General features: G+C 42.3%; 1 protein-coding gene across 15 annotated transcripts in view; it reads left to right on the forward strand.

The window, feature by feature from the left end:
- DEPDC5 (DEP domain containing 5, GATOR1 subcomplex subunit) overlaps nt 1–17979 on the forward strand; it is a 110190-nt gene that overhangs the window by 33650 nt on the left and 58561 nt on the right. For 6 of the 15 annotated variants that reach the window (XM_081037150.1, XM_081037157.1, XM_081037156.1 and 3 more), the window contains exons 18-24: nt 3747–3816; nt 5533–5569; nt 6091–6235; nt 9400–9620; nt 12564–12767; nt 14424–14559; nt 15548–15645. In XM_081037150.1, the coding sequence (XP_080893276.1) occupies nt 3747–3816; nt 5533–5569; nt 6091–6235; nt 9400–9620; nt 12564–12767; nt 14424–14559; nt 15548–15645 (911 nt within the window). The remainder of the gene's footprint in view (nt 1–3746; nt 3817–5532; nt 5570–6090; nt 6236–9399; nt 9621–12563; nt 12768–14423; nt 14560–15547; nt 15646–17979) is intronic. The other 9 variants (XM_081037144.1, XM_081037151.1, XM_081037155.1 and 6 more) reach the window with 3 other exon arrangements.

Genomic DNA, 17979 nt, shown 5'->3' on the forward strand with positions numbered 1-17979 from the left:
GGCGGGGGGGCTGTCCTGTGCACTGTAGGATGTTGAGCAGCATCCCTGGTCTCTCCCCACTACATGCCAGCAGTACACAGTCGCAGTTGGAACAACCAAAAATGTTTGCAGAAACAGTGGCTAAGTGAATCTGCCCATCAGAAAGGCTGGAGAAAGTTAAACTGTTTCTTTGAAGCACTGCTGGTGGAGCTCAGACCTCTGGAAACTATAAGAACTACATGTCCTCAAATAAACTGGCCAAAAGTGAAAAGACGGGCTATTTTAATGTTTTATGATTTTTTAAAATGATTGCAGGTTTATGGAGAATGCAGGCGAAACCATTGGAAATGAGGCAGGGAAATCATTTAGACTAAAAAAAAAATCTTTTTGAATGTCTGCAGTCATTGCCGCATGTCCCCTGGTTGGCAAAATGCCCTCCCCGCCCATTGAGAATCACTTCTTTACAGCAGACCTTTTGTTTTCTCTTAAAAAAATTATTTTTTCTTCAGCAACAGGGCCTTTAAAAGTCTTACTTGGAACCAAGCATATAAAAGCAAAAAGTATTATTGTTCTTCTGTGTCCTCACATAGCAGGTCCTTATGTAGCTCCAAGGCATCCTGGGAGTCTGGGAGCGGTGTCTGTCAAACACTGCTGTACCTGGTTGCCAGAGTCATTTTTGTGAAAACCCAATCCTATGGCTCTTTTCCTCCGATGTCTCATGCCAGCTTGGTAAAGATTTAAGTGTTTGACACCTGAGGCCTTCTCTCTCCCCACTTGCCCTCTTTCATTCTATGTGGCAGACACCCACATCTCACTCTTGCTTCTGAGCCTTTCTACCTAGAGGGCTTCTCCATCTATCCTTTCCCTCTCAGATGCCTATTTATCTTCTAACAAACAACCTCAGCATCTCTCTTCTGTGAGTTCTGCTGCTGCCCTGAAAGCCAATAGCCGCTTACATTTTAGTACTTCCAGAACTCTCTACCCTTCTCTGGGTTGTCTGTCGTAAGACAGGACTCATGAGGGGCAGAAGACCACTTGGCTCATGCCTCAAGCGCAACAGAACCTTCAACATCGGCTCCTGTTTAGTTGCAAGTGCAGGAGACCAGCTGGAAAATTCATCCTAAATGTTGGTTTCAGCCTGTAATATTTTCCTTATCTTTGTTATGGGCCACATTGCCCTTGCTGGTTAGTTGTAATTATTCATAAGTGAAGAACCAGTTTCATGAGCAAGGAATGGTCCTTTGGCTGGCTCATAAGGGTAGATTGGTCACACTGTAATTACCCTGTTCTGAGTATGCCTTGCTCTTCTCAGGGAGCCCAGTGAGATGCTCTCTGGCTGGTCATCCATGTTATTCATTTACATGTATATATATGTATATGTGGTTATTTAATGATGCTCAATTTTGTACGCTGTCATAGTATTGCCTGACGAAGTTACTTTAGAACAAGTGACTGCCTCATGATATGCCTTCAGAATCTTCCTGAACGAAGATTCTGTTTATGTTATTGTTATTTTAAAAACTTGGTTCAGGTAAAATAGGAAATATTTTGAACTTACTGCTTCTTCACTTCAGAGACAAATGTATCTTCTTTTTTTTTGTCAGCCCTCCTAATTATTTTTGGATTTGTTATGTTAAATAGACACTCAGATTCTTTTTTTTTTTTTTTTTAAGATTTTATTGGGGAAGGGGAACAGGACTTTATTGGGGAACAGTGTGTACTTCCAGGACTTTTTTCCAAGTCAAGTTGTTGTCCTTTTCAGTCTTAGCTGTGAAGGGCGCAGCTCAGCTCCAGGTCCAGTTGCCGTTGCTAGTTGCAGGGGGCACAGCCCACCACCCCTTGCGGGAGTCGAAACCGGCAACCTTGTGGTTGAGAGGCCGCACTCCAACCAACTGAGCCATCCGGGAGCTCAGCGGAAGCTCAGCTCAAGGTGCCGTGTTCAATTTTAGTTGCAGGGGACGGAGCCCACCATCCCTTGAGGGAGTCGAGGAATTGAGCTGGCAACCTTGTGGTTGAGAGCCCACTGGCCCGTGTGGGAATCGAACCGGCAGGGCCGGCCCCTACACTCAGATTCTTTTGTCAATAAGAATATAGCTGCTGTTTAATTATATGTTATATATTCCATGGTTTTACGTTTAGGAAATAATTAGGGGACGAAGGAGCTAGAGCATGCACAAAATTGTATAGGAATTTAACTATTGCAATTTCCTCAAAGTTTACTTCATATTAACTTGAAAGTGTGCTGATTTATCACTTTATTTTTTATCCTAAATTGGCTCTCTGATGCCAATTAAGATGGAGGTTGGAAACATGGGTGAGACTCAGGATCTGAGAGCTGGGAGGGCAGAGGCGTGCTTTTCACATCTTACGAGCCTTGTTTGCATTGCGAGCCTTGTTTGCTTGAGCCACTCGTGGCCTGAGGAGGATAGCTGCTCACAAGGGCCATTGTTCTCATTCTGTCAGCAAAGCCTCTTCTGAAGCGGGCAAAATGTTCCCACTGAGCATAATTAAATTGTCTTCAGTGAGAACTTATTACTCCCAAAATATTACTGGTTAACAATGAAAATGATTCAAAAAGTAAATTAATACTAGATCCATAAGAATTCTAAACCTGAGATTTGGGGGATATGACAGAATATAACTGGAATCTGTCTTGGAGATCATAGAGAGCATCTAACCACATTGTACAGGTGAGGAACATAAGTTCCAGAGAGGTTAAGTGGCTTGCCTAGGGTTGAACAGCTAGTTCATGGCAAAGCTGCAGCAATTGGTATGAACCATTTGAAATTATGATATTAGACTGTTTTTCACCTTCAAACAGCAATTTCATACGGTTCAATCTAATAGAAACCCATTCTTCTGGCTATGTCACTTTGCCACTCAGATCTTTTACAATTAATGTCTCGAAAGAGAGGAGCCTCCTCTACCTGGTACTTTCCTTGGTAGCACTCTGAGAGGCCGAGTCCCAGGGGCTGGTTGGACTCCAGGTCTCAGTGCGGCAGTATTCTTATGTTCTTTCGCACTTAATGTGTCACTAGGATTGCCCCACACCTCACTGGTTACTATTGACAGACACTGCCGTTTTTCCCCCCCTTATGATCAGAGTTATGATGGAAGGTGGGGATTGGTCAATATTCAAAACATTTTTAGCACAAATTAATTGTAGATTGAAAAAAGGAATTCAGAGATACCTAAGGAATAGAAAACGGTTCACAGCCTCTGTTCACTCATTCATTCAACATACCCAGGGCAAGGTTGGTTCTCCATTTTTCTTGTGTGCCTGTCATGGCTGCAGTAAGGTATGATTTTCAGAGGGATTTGGACTTAATGGTTTCTGCCATCGTTTCTCGAATGCCACCTTTTTCTTTTCTTGCGTGATTTGTTCTTGCTTAGTAAGTGCTGATCAATCAAGGAATGATAAGGACCTCCCTTGGTCCCCCAGTATCATGCCAAGTATCTAGGTGAAAAGTATTGTGATGTAAATAGATTTATCTCTGCCATAAGGAGGAGATTCTAATCCAGTTAGGAATCAGGACTGGCATGAAACAATTTATGGGGGAAAAAAGAATAGAACACAATTGAAAACATAATAAAAAAAGGAAGCATAATTAATGTTTTATAGTGTTACAAAAGAAGTTAGAATTAAAGACCAGTGAAGCCTGAGATAAAGGCATTCACGAGAGAGCTGATCCATGGCTGGGATTTCAACTGTTGAGGTTTAAAATGAAAGGGGTTTAGGTTAATAACCTTGTGTGTTTCCTTTACAGCTTCTACACATCCAAAAGCCAGCTCTTTTGTAACAGTTTTACCCCACGGATAAAACTGGCAGGAAAGAAGGTAGGTGTCACCAATCAGCAGAGCCTTCAGACACTGTCACATACCCATGTGGTTAATTTGGTCCTGAGATCCTCTCTTCCCCTGCAGGGTGATTAAATGAGTTTAAGAAACTGTCTAAGAACTTTATGATTTTCCATGTTAAATAAATAACAAGGCAAACCCCCCAGATATAAGAAATACCTTTGGCAAAAATATGACAAAGAACTACTTTAAGTTCTTTAATAATAAAAGATCTATTTTTACTATGATGTGATTGGTTTGTTCAGATACTGAGACCTCTTAGATAGTGATAGGAACAAACACATGGACACGTTGCAGCAAAGTGGAAATACGATAAAAAGGTCACATCTTAGCAGTACTTAAAGAATGGCAAATTCAAACAAGCATGGGGATTCAGTTTTTGCTTACCAAACAAATTTCAGACTCATTACTAATTATATCAAATGCAGGAAATAAGTGTGGCGAAATTGGTGCTTGAGTACCTGGTTGGTATTCAATACTTAACAGAAAGCAATTCAACCATGTGTATCAAGAGCAGTGTAGACGGTCATGCCATTTGACCAGATAATTACATTTTTGGCCATGTGGCCTAAGGAAATAATTGAGGATATTGAATATGAATAGATCTTGGTCTAGTTTTATTCCTAATAGTGACAAGTTGAAAATAATAGGGAAATGGCTAAATAAACCATGAAATATCCACTTGATAAGAAACGTTTGCAGCCAATAGAAATGCTACTTTTAAGAATCGGAAAAGGCCTTTTTAATGTTATATGAAGATAAAAATGGGCTGTTAGGTATATCAGCCCCACACTAGGGTGCTCTCACCCATCTGCCTATTTCTAGCAGAGCTGAACTCTGAAAGTTGCCCATTGTGACTGTTATGTTAGTAGTTTCAGGGCCACTTCTTCCCTCTTTGGCGGTGTGTGGCTAATGTTATTATTTGAATAGGGAAAATATTAATTTAGTGGAATAGGCCATGTCAAGTAGAGGAGTGCTGGGAGAATGGGACTCTGCCCAGAAAGGTCCTTCTCTTGCTTTCTGAAGTTTATGCCATCACCACAATCATTCTTGGCAACGTGGGACGTGGAAGATCGTCTGCAACATGATCATTTGGAAAGTTAAAATGTTATGAAAGGTTAAAGGGGCCTGAAAAGGATTTATTTTATTAGAAAACAGTAATTCTTCTCTCTACCGTCATACTCCATTTCGGCAAATTGGGCGATGTGTCTAGTGCTCGGCTCTTACAGGTGTAGGCAGACAGGTGAGCTCACCATAGTGAAGCGAAGGAAGCATACAGGGTTAGGGGTCAGGTGGAACCTAGTCATGGTAGGACACACACCACCAGTGGATTGGCCAAGAGTCTGAAGAGCTGGGCTTGGACTTTGGCTCTGCCACCTAGTAATTGTGTGACTTTGAGCAAGTCCCTATTCTTTCTAAAATTGAATATCCTCACCTGTGAAGTAGGGTCCTTGCCCCCACTGGATAGAGTTGTGAGAGTGAACAAGATGTGAGGTGGGAAATAAAGGACGTAGCAGGGCTTGACACCATGCTAGGTAGATGTCTGGTGTTAGCTCCTGTTTTTCCACTCGTTACAGTGAGGGGTAAGATACGGTCTCTGCCCTGGGGAGCAGCTGCTTGCATTATTGTGCCTTGTGATAAGTTCTATTCCAGCAGAGAAGGGAATGATTGATTCTCTAACATTTCATTTTACAGCCTGCCTCTGAGAAAGCAAAAAATGGCCGTGATACGTGTGAGTATTTTTCTCCTTTCATCTTTCTTTGCCAAGAGTCAGTTAACTCATGGCAACAAGATTATGTGAGGCTGCATAAAAAGTTCACAGCCAAGTTGGGAGACCTCAGTTTTTCTTGTGTGATCTTTGAAAGGTCCCTTAACCACCTTGTAAAGTTTTGTCTTGTCAACTGCAGAATGGATAATGATAAAACCTTGTTTTCTTTCTCATACGTAGGTCAATGGTAGGGGTCAGATAGAAAGTTTCAAAGCCCTAAGCATACATATTAAGATCATATTTTAAAAGTGGGATTACAGAAGGATAAACTACTGCCATCACCTTGGCTTTACTGAGTGCTCTATACTATTTCTACTTCCTTTGACGTATATGTCATTAAATCTCAACCCGATGAAGGGTTATTATCTCATTTTTTTCAGGGGAGATGACGACAATCACCTGTGCTTTGCAGAGTTTGAGGAAGACCCTCTGAAGACATCTGGTTGAAGTGTGTTTTGATGACAATTTGTATTTATGTATTTCAGCTCTTGGGACGCCGAAAGAATCTGAGAATGCCCTTCCCATCCAAGTAGATTATGATGCCTACGACGCTCAAGTGTTCAGGCTGCCAGGCCCATCCCGGGCTCAGCGCCTCGCCACCTGCAGGTTTCCTGCCACATTCATTTTGGGGTGCATATAAAATTTGCTTAAGGAAAATCTGAGGTCATGAGAGCAACATTGAGAATGTTTTCAATTAAAATTAGCCAAATGGAAGCTATACCATGTAGATCATTAGAGATTCTGTTCTCAGATTCTCTGGATCAGCCATTTTGTTGGCTATGTTTGCTATGAAGTATTGTCCTCAAATAAAGGAGAGCGCTCTGCTTTTTCTAGCCAAGAGAAGCAATTCACAGTTACCGGAATCTTCTGGAATCACTGGGCTATCACTAATGTATATAGGTCCTAGGGCTCAGAGTTTATTTTAGGTTTATTATTCCCAAAGGGCAAGAGAATTTTGTTTTCCTTTCATTCCTGCTTGTTAGATTTGCTCCATGGTGTTTTGGTCATATAGTAATTGTGACATAGCCAGGTTTACCAATATATTCATTTCTGGGTTTTGTATAAGAAAGCTCTACCCCAAAGTTAGAGATATATATATTTTCTTCCAATACTTTATAGTCTTGGATGTTATGCTTAGTTCATTACATAGAAATTTGTTATTAATGTGTGAAACAATTCTAGTTTATTTTTTTCCTAGTTGACCAAATTTACCAGATTTCTTAAATATGCAAGTTTATCTAAGCACAACTGATTGAAACAATATTCTGTCTCTTCACATTGTGACAAATAAGCTCATAATGGCTACGTGATCGTTTTCTGTCCTTTTCCCTCATCCCATCCTAATGTTTCGTCTTGACACATGTTTGTAATGTTTGGAGCTCAGAATAAGTACTATTAACAGCAGCTCCGGTACACAGACTCTGCTAAGGGGCTCAGGAGTGTTGATCTTAAAATGCTTTCATAGTTCGAGATTCTTGGTTTTCTTTTTTCTAATCAAAGATGACAAGACCTGGTGTTTTAGACACCCAGGTTGTGTGTTGAGGGCCCAGACCATGTCTCAATCGGTGCTTTGTCCCTGGGGCAGGGTTGAGCCTATACTGTGCTCAAATATTTACTGTTGAAATAATGAACATGTATTCAGCCTTTGGGATCTATTTTCAGGCTCTATTTAAGCTCCCACTTAAAACAAACTCCTTCCAGGTGGAAAGAGAACAGCTGTGATGTGAGAAGGGCAACCCTATCGGTAGTTGCTGACTCTTTCATTCTGGATTTTTCCTACCCATTGGGCTTCTCGCCTTCTAATCCTTCTTCCTACTGCTTTCAGAAGTTTTCCGCTAAGGGAGTTTTGTATTTTAATGAGGATGTACTCTTTTTTAAACTTTTATTATGGAAATGTGCAAGTATGTTCAAATAGAGAGACCAGTGTAATGAATAGTTATCAGTGTGTTGTCAGTTTTATTTCATCACTTCCCAAACATTTTATATATTTTTATTTAATTGTTTAGATTTTTAAAAATTTATTTTCAGTTGTACAAAAACAGCATAGTGATTAGACATTTACACACCTCACAAAGTGATAACCTCAACAAGTGTACTAACCCTAACACTGTACATAGCTATTACAATACCATTGACTACATTCTCTGTGCTGTACGTTACATCCCATGATTATACATATATTTTTAAATTATAGTTGAAATTAAATGTTATTTTATATTAGTTTCAGGTGTACAGTGTAGTGGTTAGGTATTTATATAATTTAAGAAATGACCCCCTGCCCCAGTAAGTCAGGTACCCATCTGATACTATGCAGTTTTTACACTATGATTGATTGTATTCCCCATACTGTATTTCACATCCCCATGACTATTTTGTGATTACCAATTTGAACTTACTAATCCTTTTACCTTTCTTACCCATCTCCCCAACCCCACTTCCTTCTAGCAACCATCAGTTTGTGCTCTGTACCTATGAGTCTATTTCTGTTTTGTTTGTTCATTTATTCTGTTCTTTAGATTCCACCTATAAGTGGAATCATATGGTATTTGTCTTTCTCCATCTGACTTGTTTCACTAAGCAAAATACCCTCTAGGTCCATCCATGTTGTTGAAAATGGTAAGATTTCATTCTCTTTTATGGCAGAATAATATTCCATTGTATACATGTACCACATCTTCTTTATCCAATCGTCTATTGATGGACATTTTGGTTGTTTCCATATCTTAGCTATTGTGAATAGTGCTGCAGTAAACATAGGAGTGCATATATCATTTTGAATTAGTGTTTTGGAATAGAATTGCTGGGCCATTTGGAGTAGAATTGCTGGGCCATACGATAGTTCTATTTTTAATTTTTTGAGGACCTTCCATACTATTTTCTATAGTGGCTGCACCAATTTGCAATCCCAACAGTGCACAAGGGTTTCCTTTTCTCCGCATCCTCGCCAGTACTTGTGTGTTGATTTATTGATGATGGCCATTCTGACAGGTGTGAGGTAATATCTCATTGTGGTTTTTATTTGCAATTCTCTGATGATTAGTGACATTGAGCATCTTTTCACGTCTGTTGGCCATGTGTGTGTCCTCTTGTCTCTAACAAATAAGAATTTTTTAAAAATCCCATTATCACGTTACCCTATTACTGGTAACGAAATTAACACTAATTCCTTAATATCTTCTGATACCCAGGCCATATTCAGATTTCCCAATTGTTTCAAAAATGTGTTTTTCCAGTTGTTTTGTTTGAACTGGGGTCTAAAGAAGATGCATATGTTGCATTTGTTTGTAATGTCTTTTTTCAATGAGTGGTGAACGTCTTGCTTTCTTCATTTGACTGATTGTTTCCTTATAAAGTTTAACGTGTCCTCTGTACTCTGAATTTCCTGTAAACTGGCAATTATCTCTAGAGGTTTGATTAGATTTAGGTTTGGTTGTTGTTACAAGAAGACTCTTCAGATGGCACTTTGTACTTTCTCTTGCTTCATGTCATAGCATGTCTGGTTACCTCATTTTCAGTGATGTGAGATTTATCGCTGGGGTCAGACCATTGCAATCGTTTCTTTACAGCTATTATCCCAGGACTTCAGCCATTTGAGAACTGTCCATCATTTCTCCCCTTTTTTACAAGCTGCTCAGGCCAAAGTACCTCCTATATTATTTCCCACTCATAGATCTTTTGGGGGATTTTTGTTAATCGGTTTCCCAAGTAGCTTGGGCTGGTGACGGGTTTTATAGTTTTGACTCTAGGTGGGGCAGTGTCCCTTACTTGGTGGTAACTTGTCCCTCTCCGGTCAGGTCTGTGCGAGAAAGGGAAAGTCACAGTCGAAAGAGTGCCAGCTCCTGTGACGTCTCATCCAGCCCTTCAATGCCCAACCGTGTGCTGCCCAGTGAGGATGTGAGGAGCCAGGCTTCTGATGACAGCTCCCTGGGCAGGAGTGCCAACATCCTGATGATCCCACACCCCCACCTGCACCAGTATGAAGTCAGCAGCTCCTTGGGCTACACCAGCACTCGAGGTCAGACAGCTGAAGCGTGGGCGGGGGGCACAGCTGATCAGAGCGGGGCACAACTTCTTGTAGTAAGGGATGGGGGTGTGTAGCCAGGTGTGGAGTGTAAGTCCCACATTTTACTTATTTCTATGCCAGTGTAATGAATACGAATCGCCTTAGCTGTATATATTACACTAGTTTTGTCTGTACCCTTTCTTCCCCTGTCGTATAACTACATACCTTTCCATATGTTAATGTAGAGCTTTTCTTAGGTCCAGGGTCAAAGGTGTTTGCTTATTTCCTTATCATTTACATTTGTGCTATTCTTAAAACAGCCTCTGTCCTATATTCCACTATAAGATTTCTCCTGGAGTTACCTGTTTACCTGGCTTGCACTAAGGAGCACAGGTGCTGCTTTTCCTGTGTCTTATCTTTCCCATCCAACAGCACCTACAATTAGATTGTACAGGCCCCTCCTGACTTTTTAAGCTTTTTATTTTGAAATAATTGTGGATATATGGGAAATCGTGAAAAATATACAGGGAGGTCCTGTGTACCTTTTGCTTATTTTCCCCAGTGGTGACCTCCTAACTCGAGTACAGTATCAAAACCAGGAAAATGACATAGGTAAAATCCACAGAACTTATTTAGGTTTCATCAGTTTTTATGCAGTCTGTGTGTGTGTGTGTGTGTGTGTGTGTGTATGTATGTGTGTATGTGCAGTTTTATCACATGTATAGATTTCTGTAGCCACTACCACAGTTAAAATCCAGAATTATTTCATCACAGCCAGGCTCCCTTGTGCCACACCCTCCCACTAATTACTCCTCCATAATTTCGTTATTTCAAGAATGTTATCTAAATGGAAGCATAACCCTCCTGACTTGATCACTGACTTAGGAATGTTATGTATACACAACTGCCTTCTGTTGCCTGGGAAGGATTCCCAAAGGGCAGAGAGTGTTTTCCATGACCCAGCACGTTGAAGTGACAGCCATTGGCAGGGCCTCAGGACAGAGGAGCAGGGCATCCGTTAGGTACCATACACACTGTGCCAAGGACCTAGGAAAATTTTTGACTGCTGAGAGAAAGGTTTTTTGTTTGTTTTTTTTTTACTGGTTCAAAGTATAGAAAGGAAATTCTGAAAGAGAAAGGAACAGATATTTAATTACATGACTGTAGTAAACCATCTATGTTACTTAAATTAATTAGAGTTAGTATTCAAAAGAATTTTAAGACATATGGGAATTTCTAGGTTAGCTTTTTCCCACCTTCTGGGAATTTCTAAGTTTACATGATGGTTACTCCCATTTTGCTGAAAATATTCTTAGAAGGGTCTGTCTCAAAAGCTGAATTAAACTAAACAATCCTTTAAAAATCTTTAAAAGCCAGATCTCTGCGGAGATAATGTTGATCTTAATCCAAGTAGCTTTGAAAACAGTTTTCTTAAAACTCATCTGAATAGTAGAGTTGATTTCAATTTGGGAGTTTATTAGGACAGCCGATAAGCAATTAACTGGAATATTATAAGGCAATAACATCTATAGGCCTTTAGTTTCCTGTTTTTTTAGGAATTCTCACCCACCTACCCACTCAGTGTAACATAGGAAACATACCTCCTTTCCTCTACATATATTTTTGACCCACTTTGTCTCTCGTCCTGTTTTTCATCCCTTTCAAAGTATGTACTCATATATTTTAATTGGGTTTTCTCCTTTTATTTCCATGATAACAAACTAGACCACATTCTTTTTTATTTGGTACACTGGAGCATCAATTCAGTAATTTACAATGAAAAATACAGCTTTCATGGAGATCTGAATGTTCTATTCTTGCATGTAAATCAGCTTGAGGAATTAAATATTACTACATATGACATTCTTGTTGGACAGATGATGGAGGACAAGACAGAGTCCTTGATGCCATGGAATTTGCATCTGCTGGACCCACAGCCTAGGTGGTAACTTAGTGAACATGGGATGTGCACAAGGGGAGTTGGTTGTGAATTTTAGCTCTTTTATCCACGCAGGTTAGCAGGCTGCCTCCACCTCCATAATATGGACCTGTCTGCCATTGGACGGGTCAGGTCAAGTCTAACTGCCATGTCATTGCTGTGCCTGGTCAAGGCTGGATACATTTCCTTATTCTTTTCTCCCAGGATTTTTTTTTTTTTAACAACAAAAACATTTGATTGCTTACTTATATTCCAGGACACTGAGTCAGTGGGACGGGTTTCTGATCCACCCGGTCATTCAGGGTCCCAGACTTCTTTCATCCTGGGATGCCATGATCATCAACACTGGTCTCCAAAGTGGCCACAGCAGGGGAAAAGGAGTGGACATCATATGCAGAGATATTTGTAATCTAGGTTTTCATTGGGAGCATGTCATTTCCACCTGTGTTCAATTGGCTGGAAGTTGGCTGGGTTAGTTGGCTCCAGTGCAGAGGGGCTAGAAACTATAGTGTGTGTGTGTGTGTGTGTGTGTGTGCGCGCGCGCGCACCAAAAATGAAAATCAAACAGGTTTAGTAGCGAACACATGGACTATGGACTATCTCTGCCGGGGTCTGCCCTCTAGTCACCAATATACTATATTTTTATTGTCCTTTCCACATACAGAATATACCCACTCCATCTAAAAGTGAGGCAACTCAAGTCCCACCATTCATTCGTTGTACGTAGCTTCCAGTCCAGGGGCTCCAGGGGCTATGTTGTCCTCCCCATTTAGGTTTGGGTGTGGCTTCATTGGGCCACTAGTTTGGGAACCAGAACTCCCTTCTCCTAAGTATTTAAGAAGTAAATTAGCCCAATGTTTCATTTTCTAGTTTGGCAATTTTGCTTATTTCCCTCCCTGCCTAACATATGTGATGGCCAAGGTTCCCGTCAGCCTTGGCCAATCAGTCTGCCTAGTCTAGGTTTCATTGTGGCTCTGTGCTCTCTCTTCGTGCCTCAACTCTACGATCACTGGCAGACATCCTGGAGAACATGATGGAGCCATCACAGCGAGACTCCAGCGCCCCGGGGAGGTTCCACGTAGGCAGCGCAGAGTCCATGCTGCATGTTCGACCTGGGGGATACACACCCCAGCGGGCGCTCATCAACCCCTTTGCCCCCTCTCGAATGCCCATGAAGCTCACGTCCAACAGAAGGCGCTGGATGCACACTTTTCCTGTGGGTAAGTTGGTGGCTCCGGCAAGAGTCCTGCACTGGGAGCTGCCAGTCCTGGTCCTTAGCACTAATCAACCACAGGGCCTTGGTCAAGTATCTAAACTTCTCTGTACCTCTGGTGCCCTGCCTGTAAGGTGGGGATAACCACGCCCATTTTGCCTGCCCCAGAGGTTCTTGTGAGGGTCCTGAGGGCGCACTTGGGAAGGGGCTTTGTAACTGGAATTAGCTGTATCAGCCGGAGGGCTTCTGTTTTTCTACTTGAAAAGACTGTGCTTTACCACCTGCTTTCTTTCCTAAGACTAATGTCTGGCCTTCTTGTTCATTCCTTCCTCTCCTGTCTCGCTCTGAATCCTGATAGTACTGTTTTGGTTACACAGTTGCGTTCCTTTGTTCTGCCTCAGGGGTCTCTGACAACTGGGAAAAAAATGGTTTTTCCTCCAAATTCACTGTATTTCCTAGCCTGTCCTTTTTGATCTGTATTCTCTCCTAAAGGTGACAGTAAGGTTTTATAAAGCTATTGCTAAAATTAAACTTCAGCTTAATGGGCTCTTACTGGGCTGGGAAGGAACAGATGCATAAAACTCCAGAGTTTTTTCATGGAAGCCATCCTGCTGAATGCTTGGAAATGTCTAGTTATTATTATTTTTTGTGCTTGTTTTTAGTGTTAAAAGTTAAGTGAGTGAGCAATGAATCTAGCTAGTTCTTTTGGCTGTAATTGGGGGTCCTTCCCAAACCCCTCTCCCCCATCTCTGCCATAATCAGTGACACAGCTTGTTACTTTCTGGTGTCTTTCTCTTTCTGTTGTGATTCCTACTGGCTCTCTTCAAGTTCTCTTACAAGAACTATTCATTTTTCTTCCGATATCCTCAGCTCTTCTTGCTTTTGTGCTTTTCCTCCCAATGCAATTTGCTGCTTTTCAACTTCGTTACTAAAACAACATTCTCCAAACGTGCATCCTCCTGCCCGCCTGGCCCTCTGATTGCTGAGGCCCTCCTTTGCCAGGCTCCCCAGTGTTCCATCTCCTCACTCCCACCCTCAGAGGTTCTTTTCTTTCCCAAGCTAATCTGGTCTCCTGCATATGTCTTCCCTCTTCCACGTTTGGGGTTTTGCATGGATTGTTTCTTCTACCCAGATAGCCTCTCCTTCAGGGCCTACTAACTTTAACACTCAGCTCTGACACTTTTCTTTCTCCAGGAAGCAATTAGACTTGACTAGTTCTCATTTATCTCTTATCCGATGTCTTGTTTTGCACCTTTGCAGCCTCTGCTTCTTAAAGTCACGGTTGTTATCTTATGTATGAACAGAGTCATTGATGTTTCACTTGTATGTTCCTTTTTGTTTCGTTTGTGTTATCTCTCCTGGGAAGGGCCCTTGCCTCCTGGACGTCTGTATTTCTCTGTGGCGTCTCAGTTGACATGCACAAGACAGAGGATCTTAAATATGATGAACATGAGGCCCCACAGGAGGATGAGTCCTGCTCAGAAGAGGAGTCGTCCTGTGTGGGAGCCAGAGGGTCATGTGTATAACATTCCTCTCTGTGTGTCGTCTGTGGGGTGCTCTCTCCAACACCTGTATCCCAGCAGCTGGAAAGGAGGGAGATTGAAGCCAAGTGCACAGAACTAGTTGGGTGGGAATGATGCTCAGTGGATCTTTATCTGGGTAGGACCGTCCGGAGAGGCCATCCAGATCCATCACCAGACCCGACAGAATATGGAGGAGCTGCAGGGCAGCGGGCAGAGAGAACCAACTCACTCCTCTGCAGAGCTGCTGGAGTTAGCATATCATGAAGCTGCTGGAAGGTGAGAATGTGCATAGGGCTCTGGATGGTACTTGGAGAACACTCTCCAGCAGCCAGGACAATATGCAGAGCAGACCACTGACAAATGTCATGTGTAGAAGACTTGCAGATGAGGTCAAGGCCTTCCTTTGTCAGTCCGCGTCATTCCCGTCATTGGGCCAAGTGCAAAGCAAACAGGCTGACAATTTTGCCAGAGATGTTACCTAGGCCCTCCTCTAGCTTTAGATTTAATTCAGAGCATGCTTTGTGAACTTCAAACATGAGTGTTTTCTAATCCTCAGTCAAAGGTGAAAATGGGTGCTGAGATAGGTGATTTATGCTCTGTGGTTTTTTTTTTCAGTCAGGCTACGACCTTTGTCATTTTGGTCATTGAGAAATTCTACCGTTGAGTTTAGAAGAAGTTAATGCGGAAAGCAATGGAAGTCAAGGCCTGTGTTTATAGAAACAACTTCTTGAACCAGAGTTCTGAATGTGTTACAGGCATCCAAAGAGAGTCAGTGTGGGAAGAGAGTCATTTAAGTCTTGACAAGCATGAACCCCGGTGACACCTAGACTCACTGTGATGCTTTAGGAAACACTTTGCAAAGAGCAGTCTTTGGCCCCTTTTCACCCATCTCAACGTCCAATGGGATGGATGAGGGATACAGACAGGGTGTGACCATCGTTACCAGAATAACTTGGTACCTCTATTCAAGCACTTCATATTCTCCTGTCAGAGTTAGCAGGAGGAGGCTTAGGACAGAAAGGTCAGGCGATCTAGTGTGGCAATGGCAGCTGAGGTTCTAGGGCAGGAGGAGCCTGTCACAGGAGGCCAGAGCTAGCGCACAAACCAAGTGCTGTGGCCTATGATAGGAATCCCAGTGGTTGCCAGCCTACGCGGCTGAATATTCAGGCCTGTTTTTGATGAAAACCCCTGGGACACAGGGTGAGCAGGATAGAAGAGGTGATGCTGTGCATTAAGCCAGGTGGCTGGGCTCTGTTCTCTGCAGGCACAGCACCTCCCGCCAGCCTGGTGACGGCATGTCCTTCTTGAACTTCAGCGGAACTGAAGAACTTTCTGTCAACCTGCTTAGCAACAGTGGTTCAGGTAACCGATCCAAGAGGTAACAGAGCGGCCGGTTAGCTCAGTTGTTTGGAGCGCAGTGCTCTTAACAACAGGGTTGCCGGTTCGATCCCCACATGGGCCACTGTGAGCTGCAACCTCCACAACTAGATTGAAACAACTACTTGACTTGGAGCTGATGGGTCCTGGAAAAACACACTTAAATAAAAGTTAAAAAAAAGAGGTAGCAGAGTTGGGATGCCCAGAGCAGGCTTACATCTAGAAATGACACGGGGACCAGAAAAGCAGGACCATGTCTATTTTGGGATCATTTCAGACACAATTTTGGGTGACCTATTTAGAAGCAGTGCTTTATAATGCATGGCATTATAAATGGGCTGCACATTACATTTTTAGCCAAGAACATGTTGGTCAAGCCACATTTATCAGTATGTCAAGGAGTCGTGATTGAGGGCGGCTTATGAGCTTGGTGTTGAGGGCAGCAGCACCAGGGCCAGAGCAGGAGTAGTTTCTGCTGTAGAAGAGCTTTCAACTGTGTGTGAGGTGGGCAAACCCACCCCCATAAATATAATCAGGAGAGGCCCTGAGGGGAACAGTGTGGTTGGTTCCCTGCCCTCATATCTTTGCATAGACTAGTCCCTCTGTATAGAATATTCTCCTCCCCTGTCTTCATCCCTTGGCTCTGCCTGGGAAATGTCAGCTCAGTCTTTATGAATCTGCTCCAACAGTAGCTCCTCTTTGAAGCCCTCCCTGGTGCTTCTCACTCTTCCTGAAGCCCTCCAGGAGATGTCGGGCATGTTTCCACATAGTTTCACACGCATAAGCCAATTGTACCACTTGACACGTGATACCACGGTTTGTTTCCATGTTTGTCTCTCCACTAGACTGAAAGAGCTTAGCACATTTATTGACAGATGAACCTATACTTCTAAGACCAAGCTGCTGTATGTGAGAAGCATTTGAATGATCCACAAAATTATGCTAGTTGGTGTGCGAGTGTTCATTTACATAAGTATGTTCTAGAATGTTTAGCTTCTTAAAGAAGGGGAGGGCACCTTGGGTTTTTTTTTTCTAGTTAGGGTGTTACAGTTAAATAGGGTCATCTTTACTCTTGCCCAGTCCTTTTATGACCAGTAGCATGTTTTCAAAGGGGCCAGAGGTCTTCTGGAGGTGGGCTGTAGCATAGGTCTCATGTGGCAATTGAACTCCCATCTTTGATCTTGTGCTTCCTGATCAATTATGCTAGCTAGCCACAGAAAGAAATGAGATAAAGTCATTCTCATCTTTGTTACCATATGCAATAACCAATTAATGTCAGATTTACCTTTAGGACATAACTAGAATCTTACCATCGCTCATCACCTCCACCAGTCCTAGCCCAGTACAAGATACCATCTTTTGCCTCGATTGTCTCAGAAGCCTGCTGACTGATCTCTCAGCTTCTTCCCTTTGCTCTTCTGTATAGTTTATTTCCAGCACAGCAATTGAGAGTCATGCTTCAAAAACAGAAGTCAGATCATGAAACATCTGCACAAAAGCCTCTGCGGGCTTCCTATTGCACTCGGAGTAAAAGCCAAAGGCATTGCAGTAGCTGACAGAGCCCCTGCTTCCTGTGGCCTCTTGTTACTCAGGCCTCCTCTCCTGCTTTCCCCTCTTACTTCACATTCATGATTCCCCAAATATATCAGGCACATCTGACTCTCAGGTCCTTTCTCTTGCTCTCTCCTCTGCTATGCCCTTACACTGGAGATCTTCATGGCTGAGGTCCATATCTCTGAGTTTGCCCACTACAGTCCTGATTTGTATTCATTGACCTATATGATGATTATTAGTGTCCCCTTTCACCGTCAAAGGTGGGTTGGATGATAACTTATATGACCACCTACCCGCAGCTTGCTCTCTTTCTTCAGGTCTTCCCTGAATTGCCACTGTCTACTCTGGCACTCATCTTCTCACCTGTCTTCTCCCTGCCTAATGTTTCTCTACAGGACCACTTGACATAGTAGATCTTTTAATTTTGTTATATATTTTTATTATAAGCTCTACGAGCACAGGGATTTTTGTTCTTGTTTTTCATGGCTGTATCTCTAGAACTTAAAACAGTTCTGGCACTTATCAGGTTGTTGAATGAATGCTAAAAGCCTTCTGAGGTTAGCTTTCTCTTTTCTGAAGAATATCTTTCTTCATTCTCTGATATCCTTGTTGAACAATTAACTGATTCCTTTCCTCAAAGAATCGGTCTTTTTGTGCCTTGCTTGGTTTTGAATTGACTACTTTCAAGCCATCCTCAATCCTCATGGAATATGGTTTGCTTCCTTCATACTCATTAAACTCTTATCCATTCCAGAAATGTTTCTT

Source organism: Rhinolophus hipposideros, assembly GCF_964194185.1.
Source record: "Rhinolophus hipposideros genome assembly, chromosome: 24".
Taxonomy (NCBI): Eukaryota; Metazoa; Chordata; class Mammalia; order Chiroptera; family Rhinolophidae; genus Rhinolophus; species Rhinolophus hipposideros.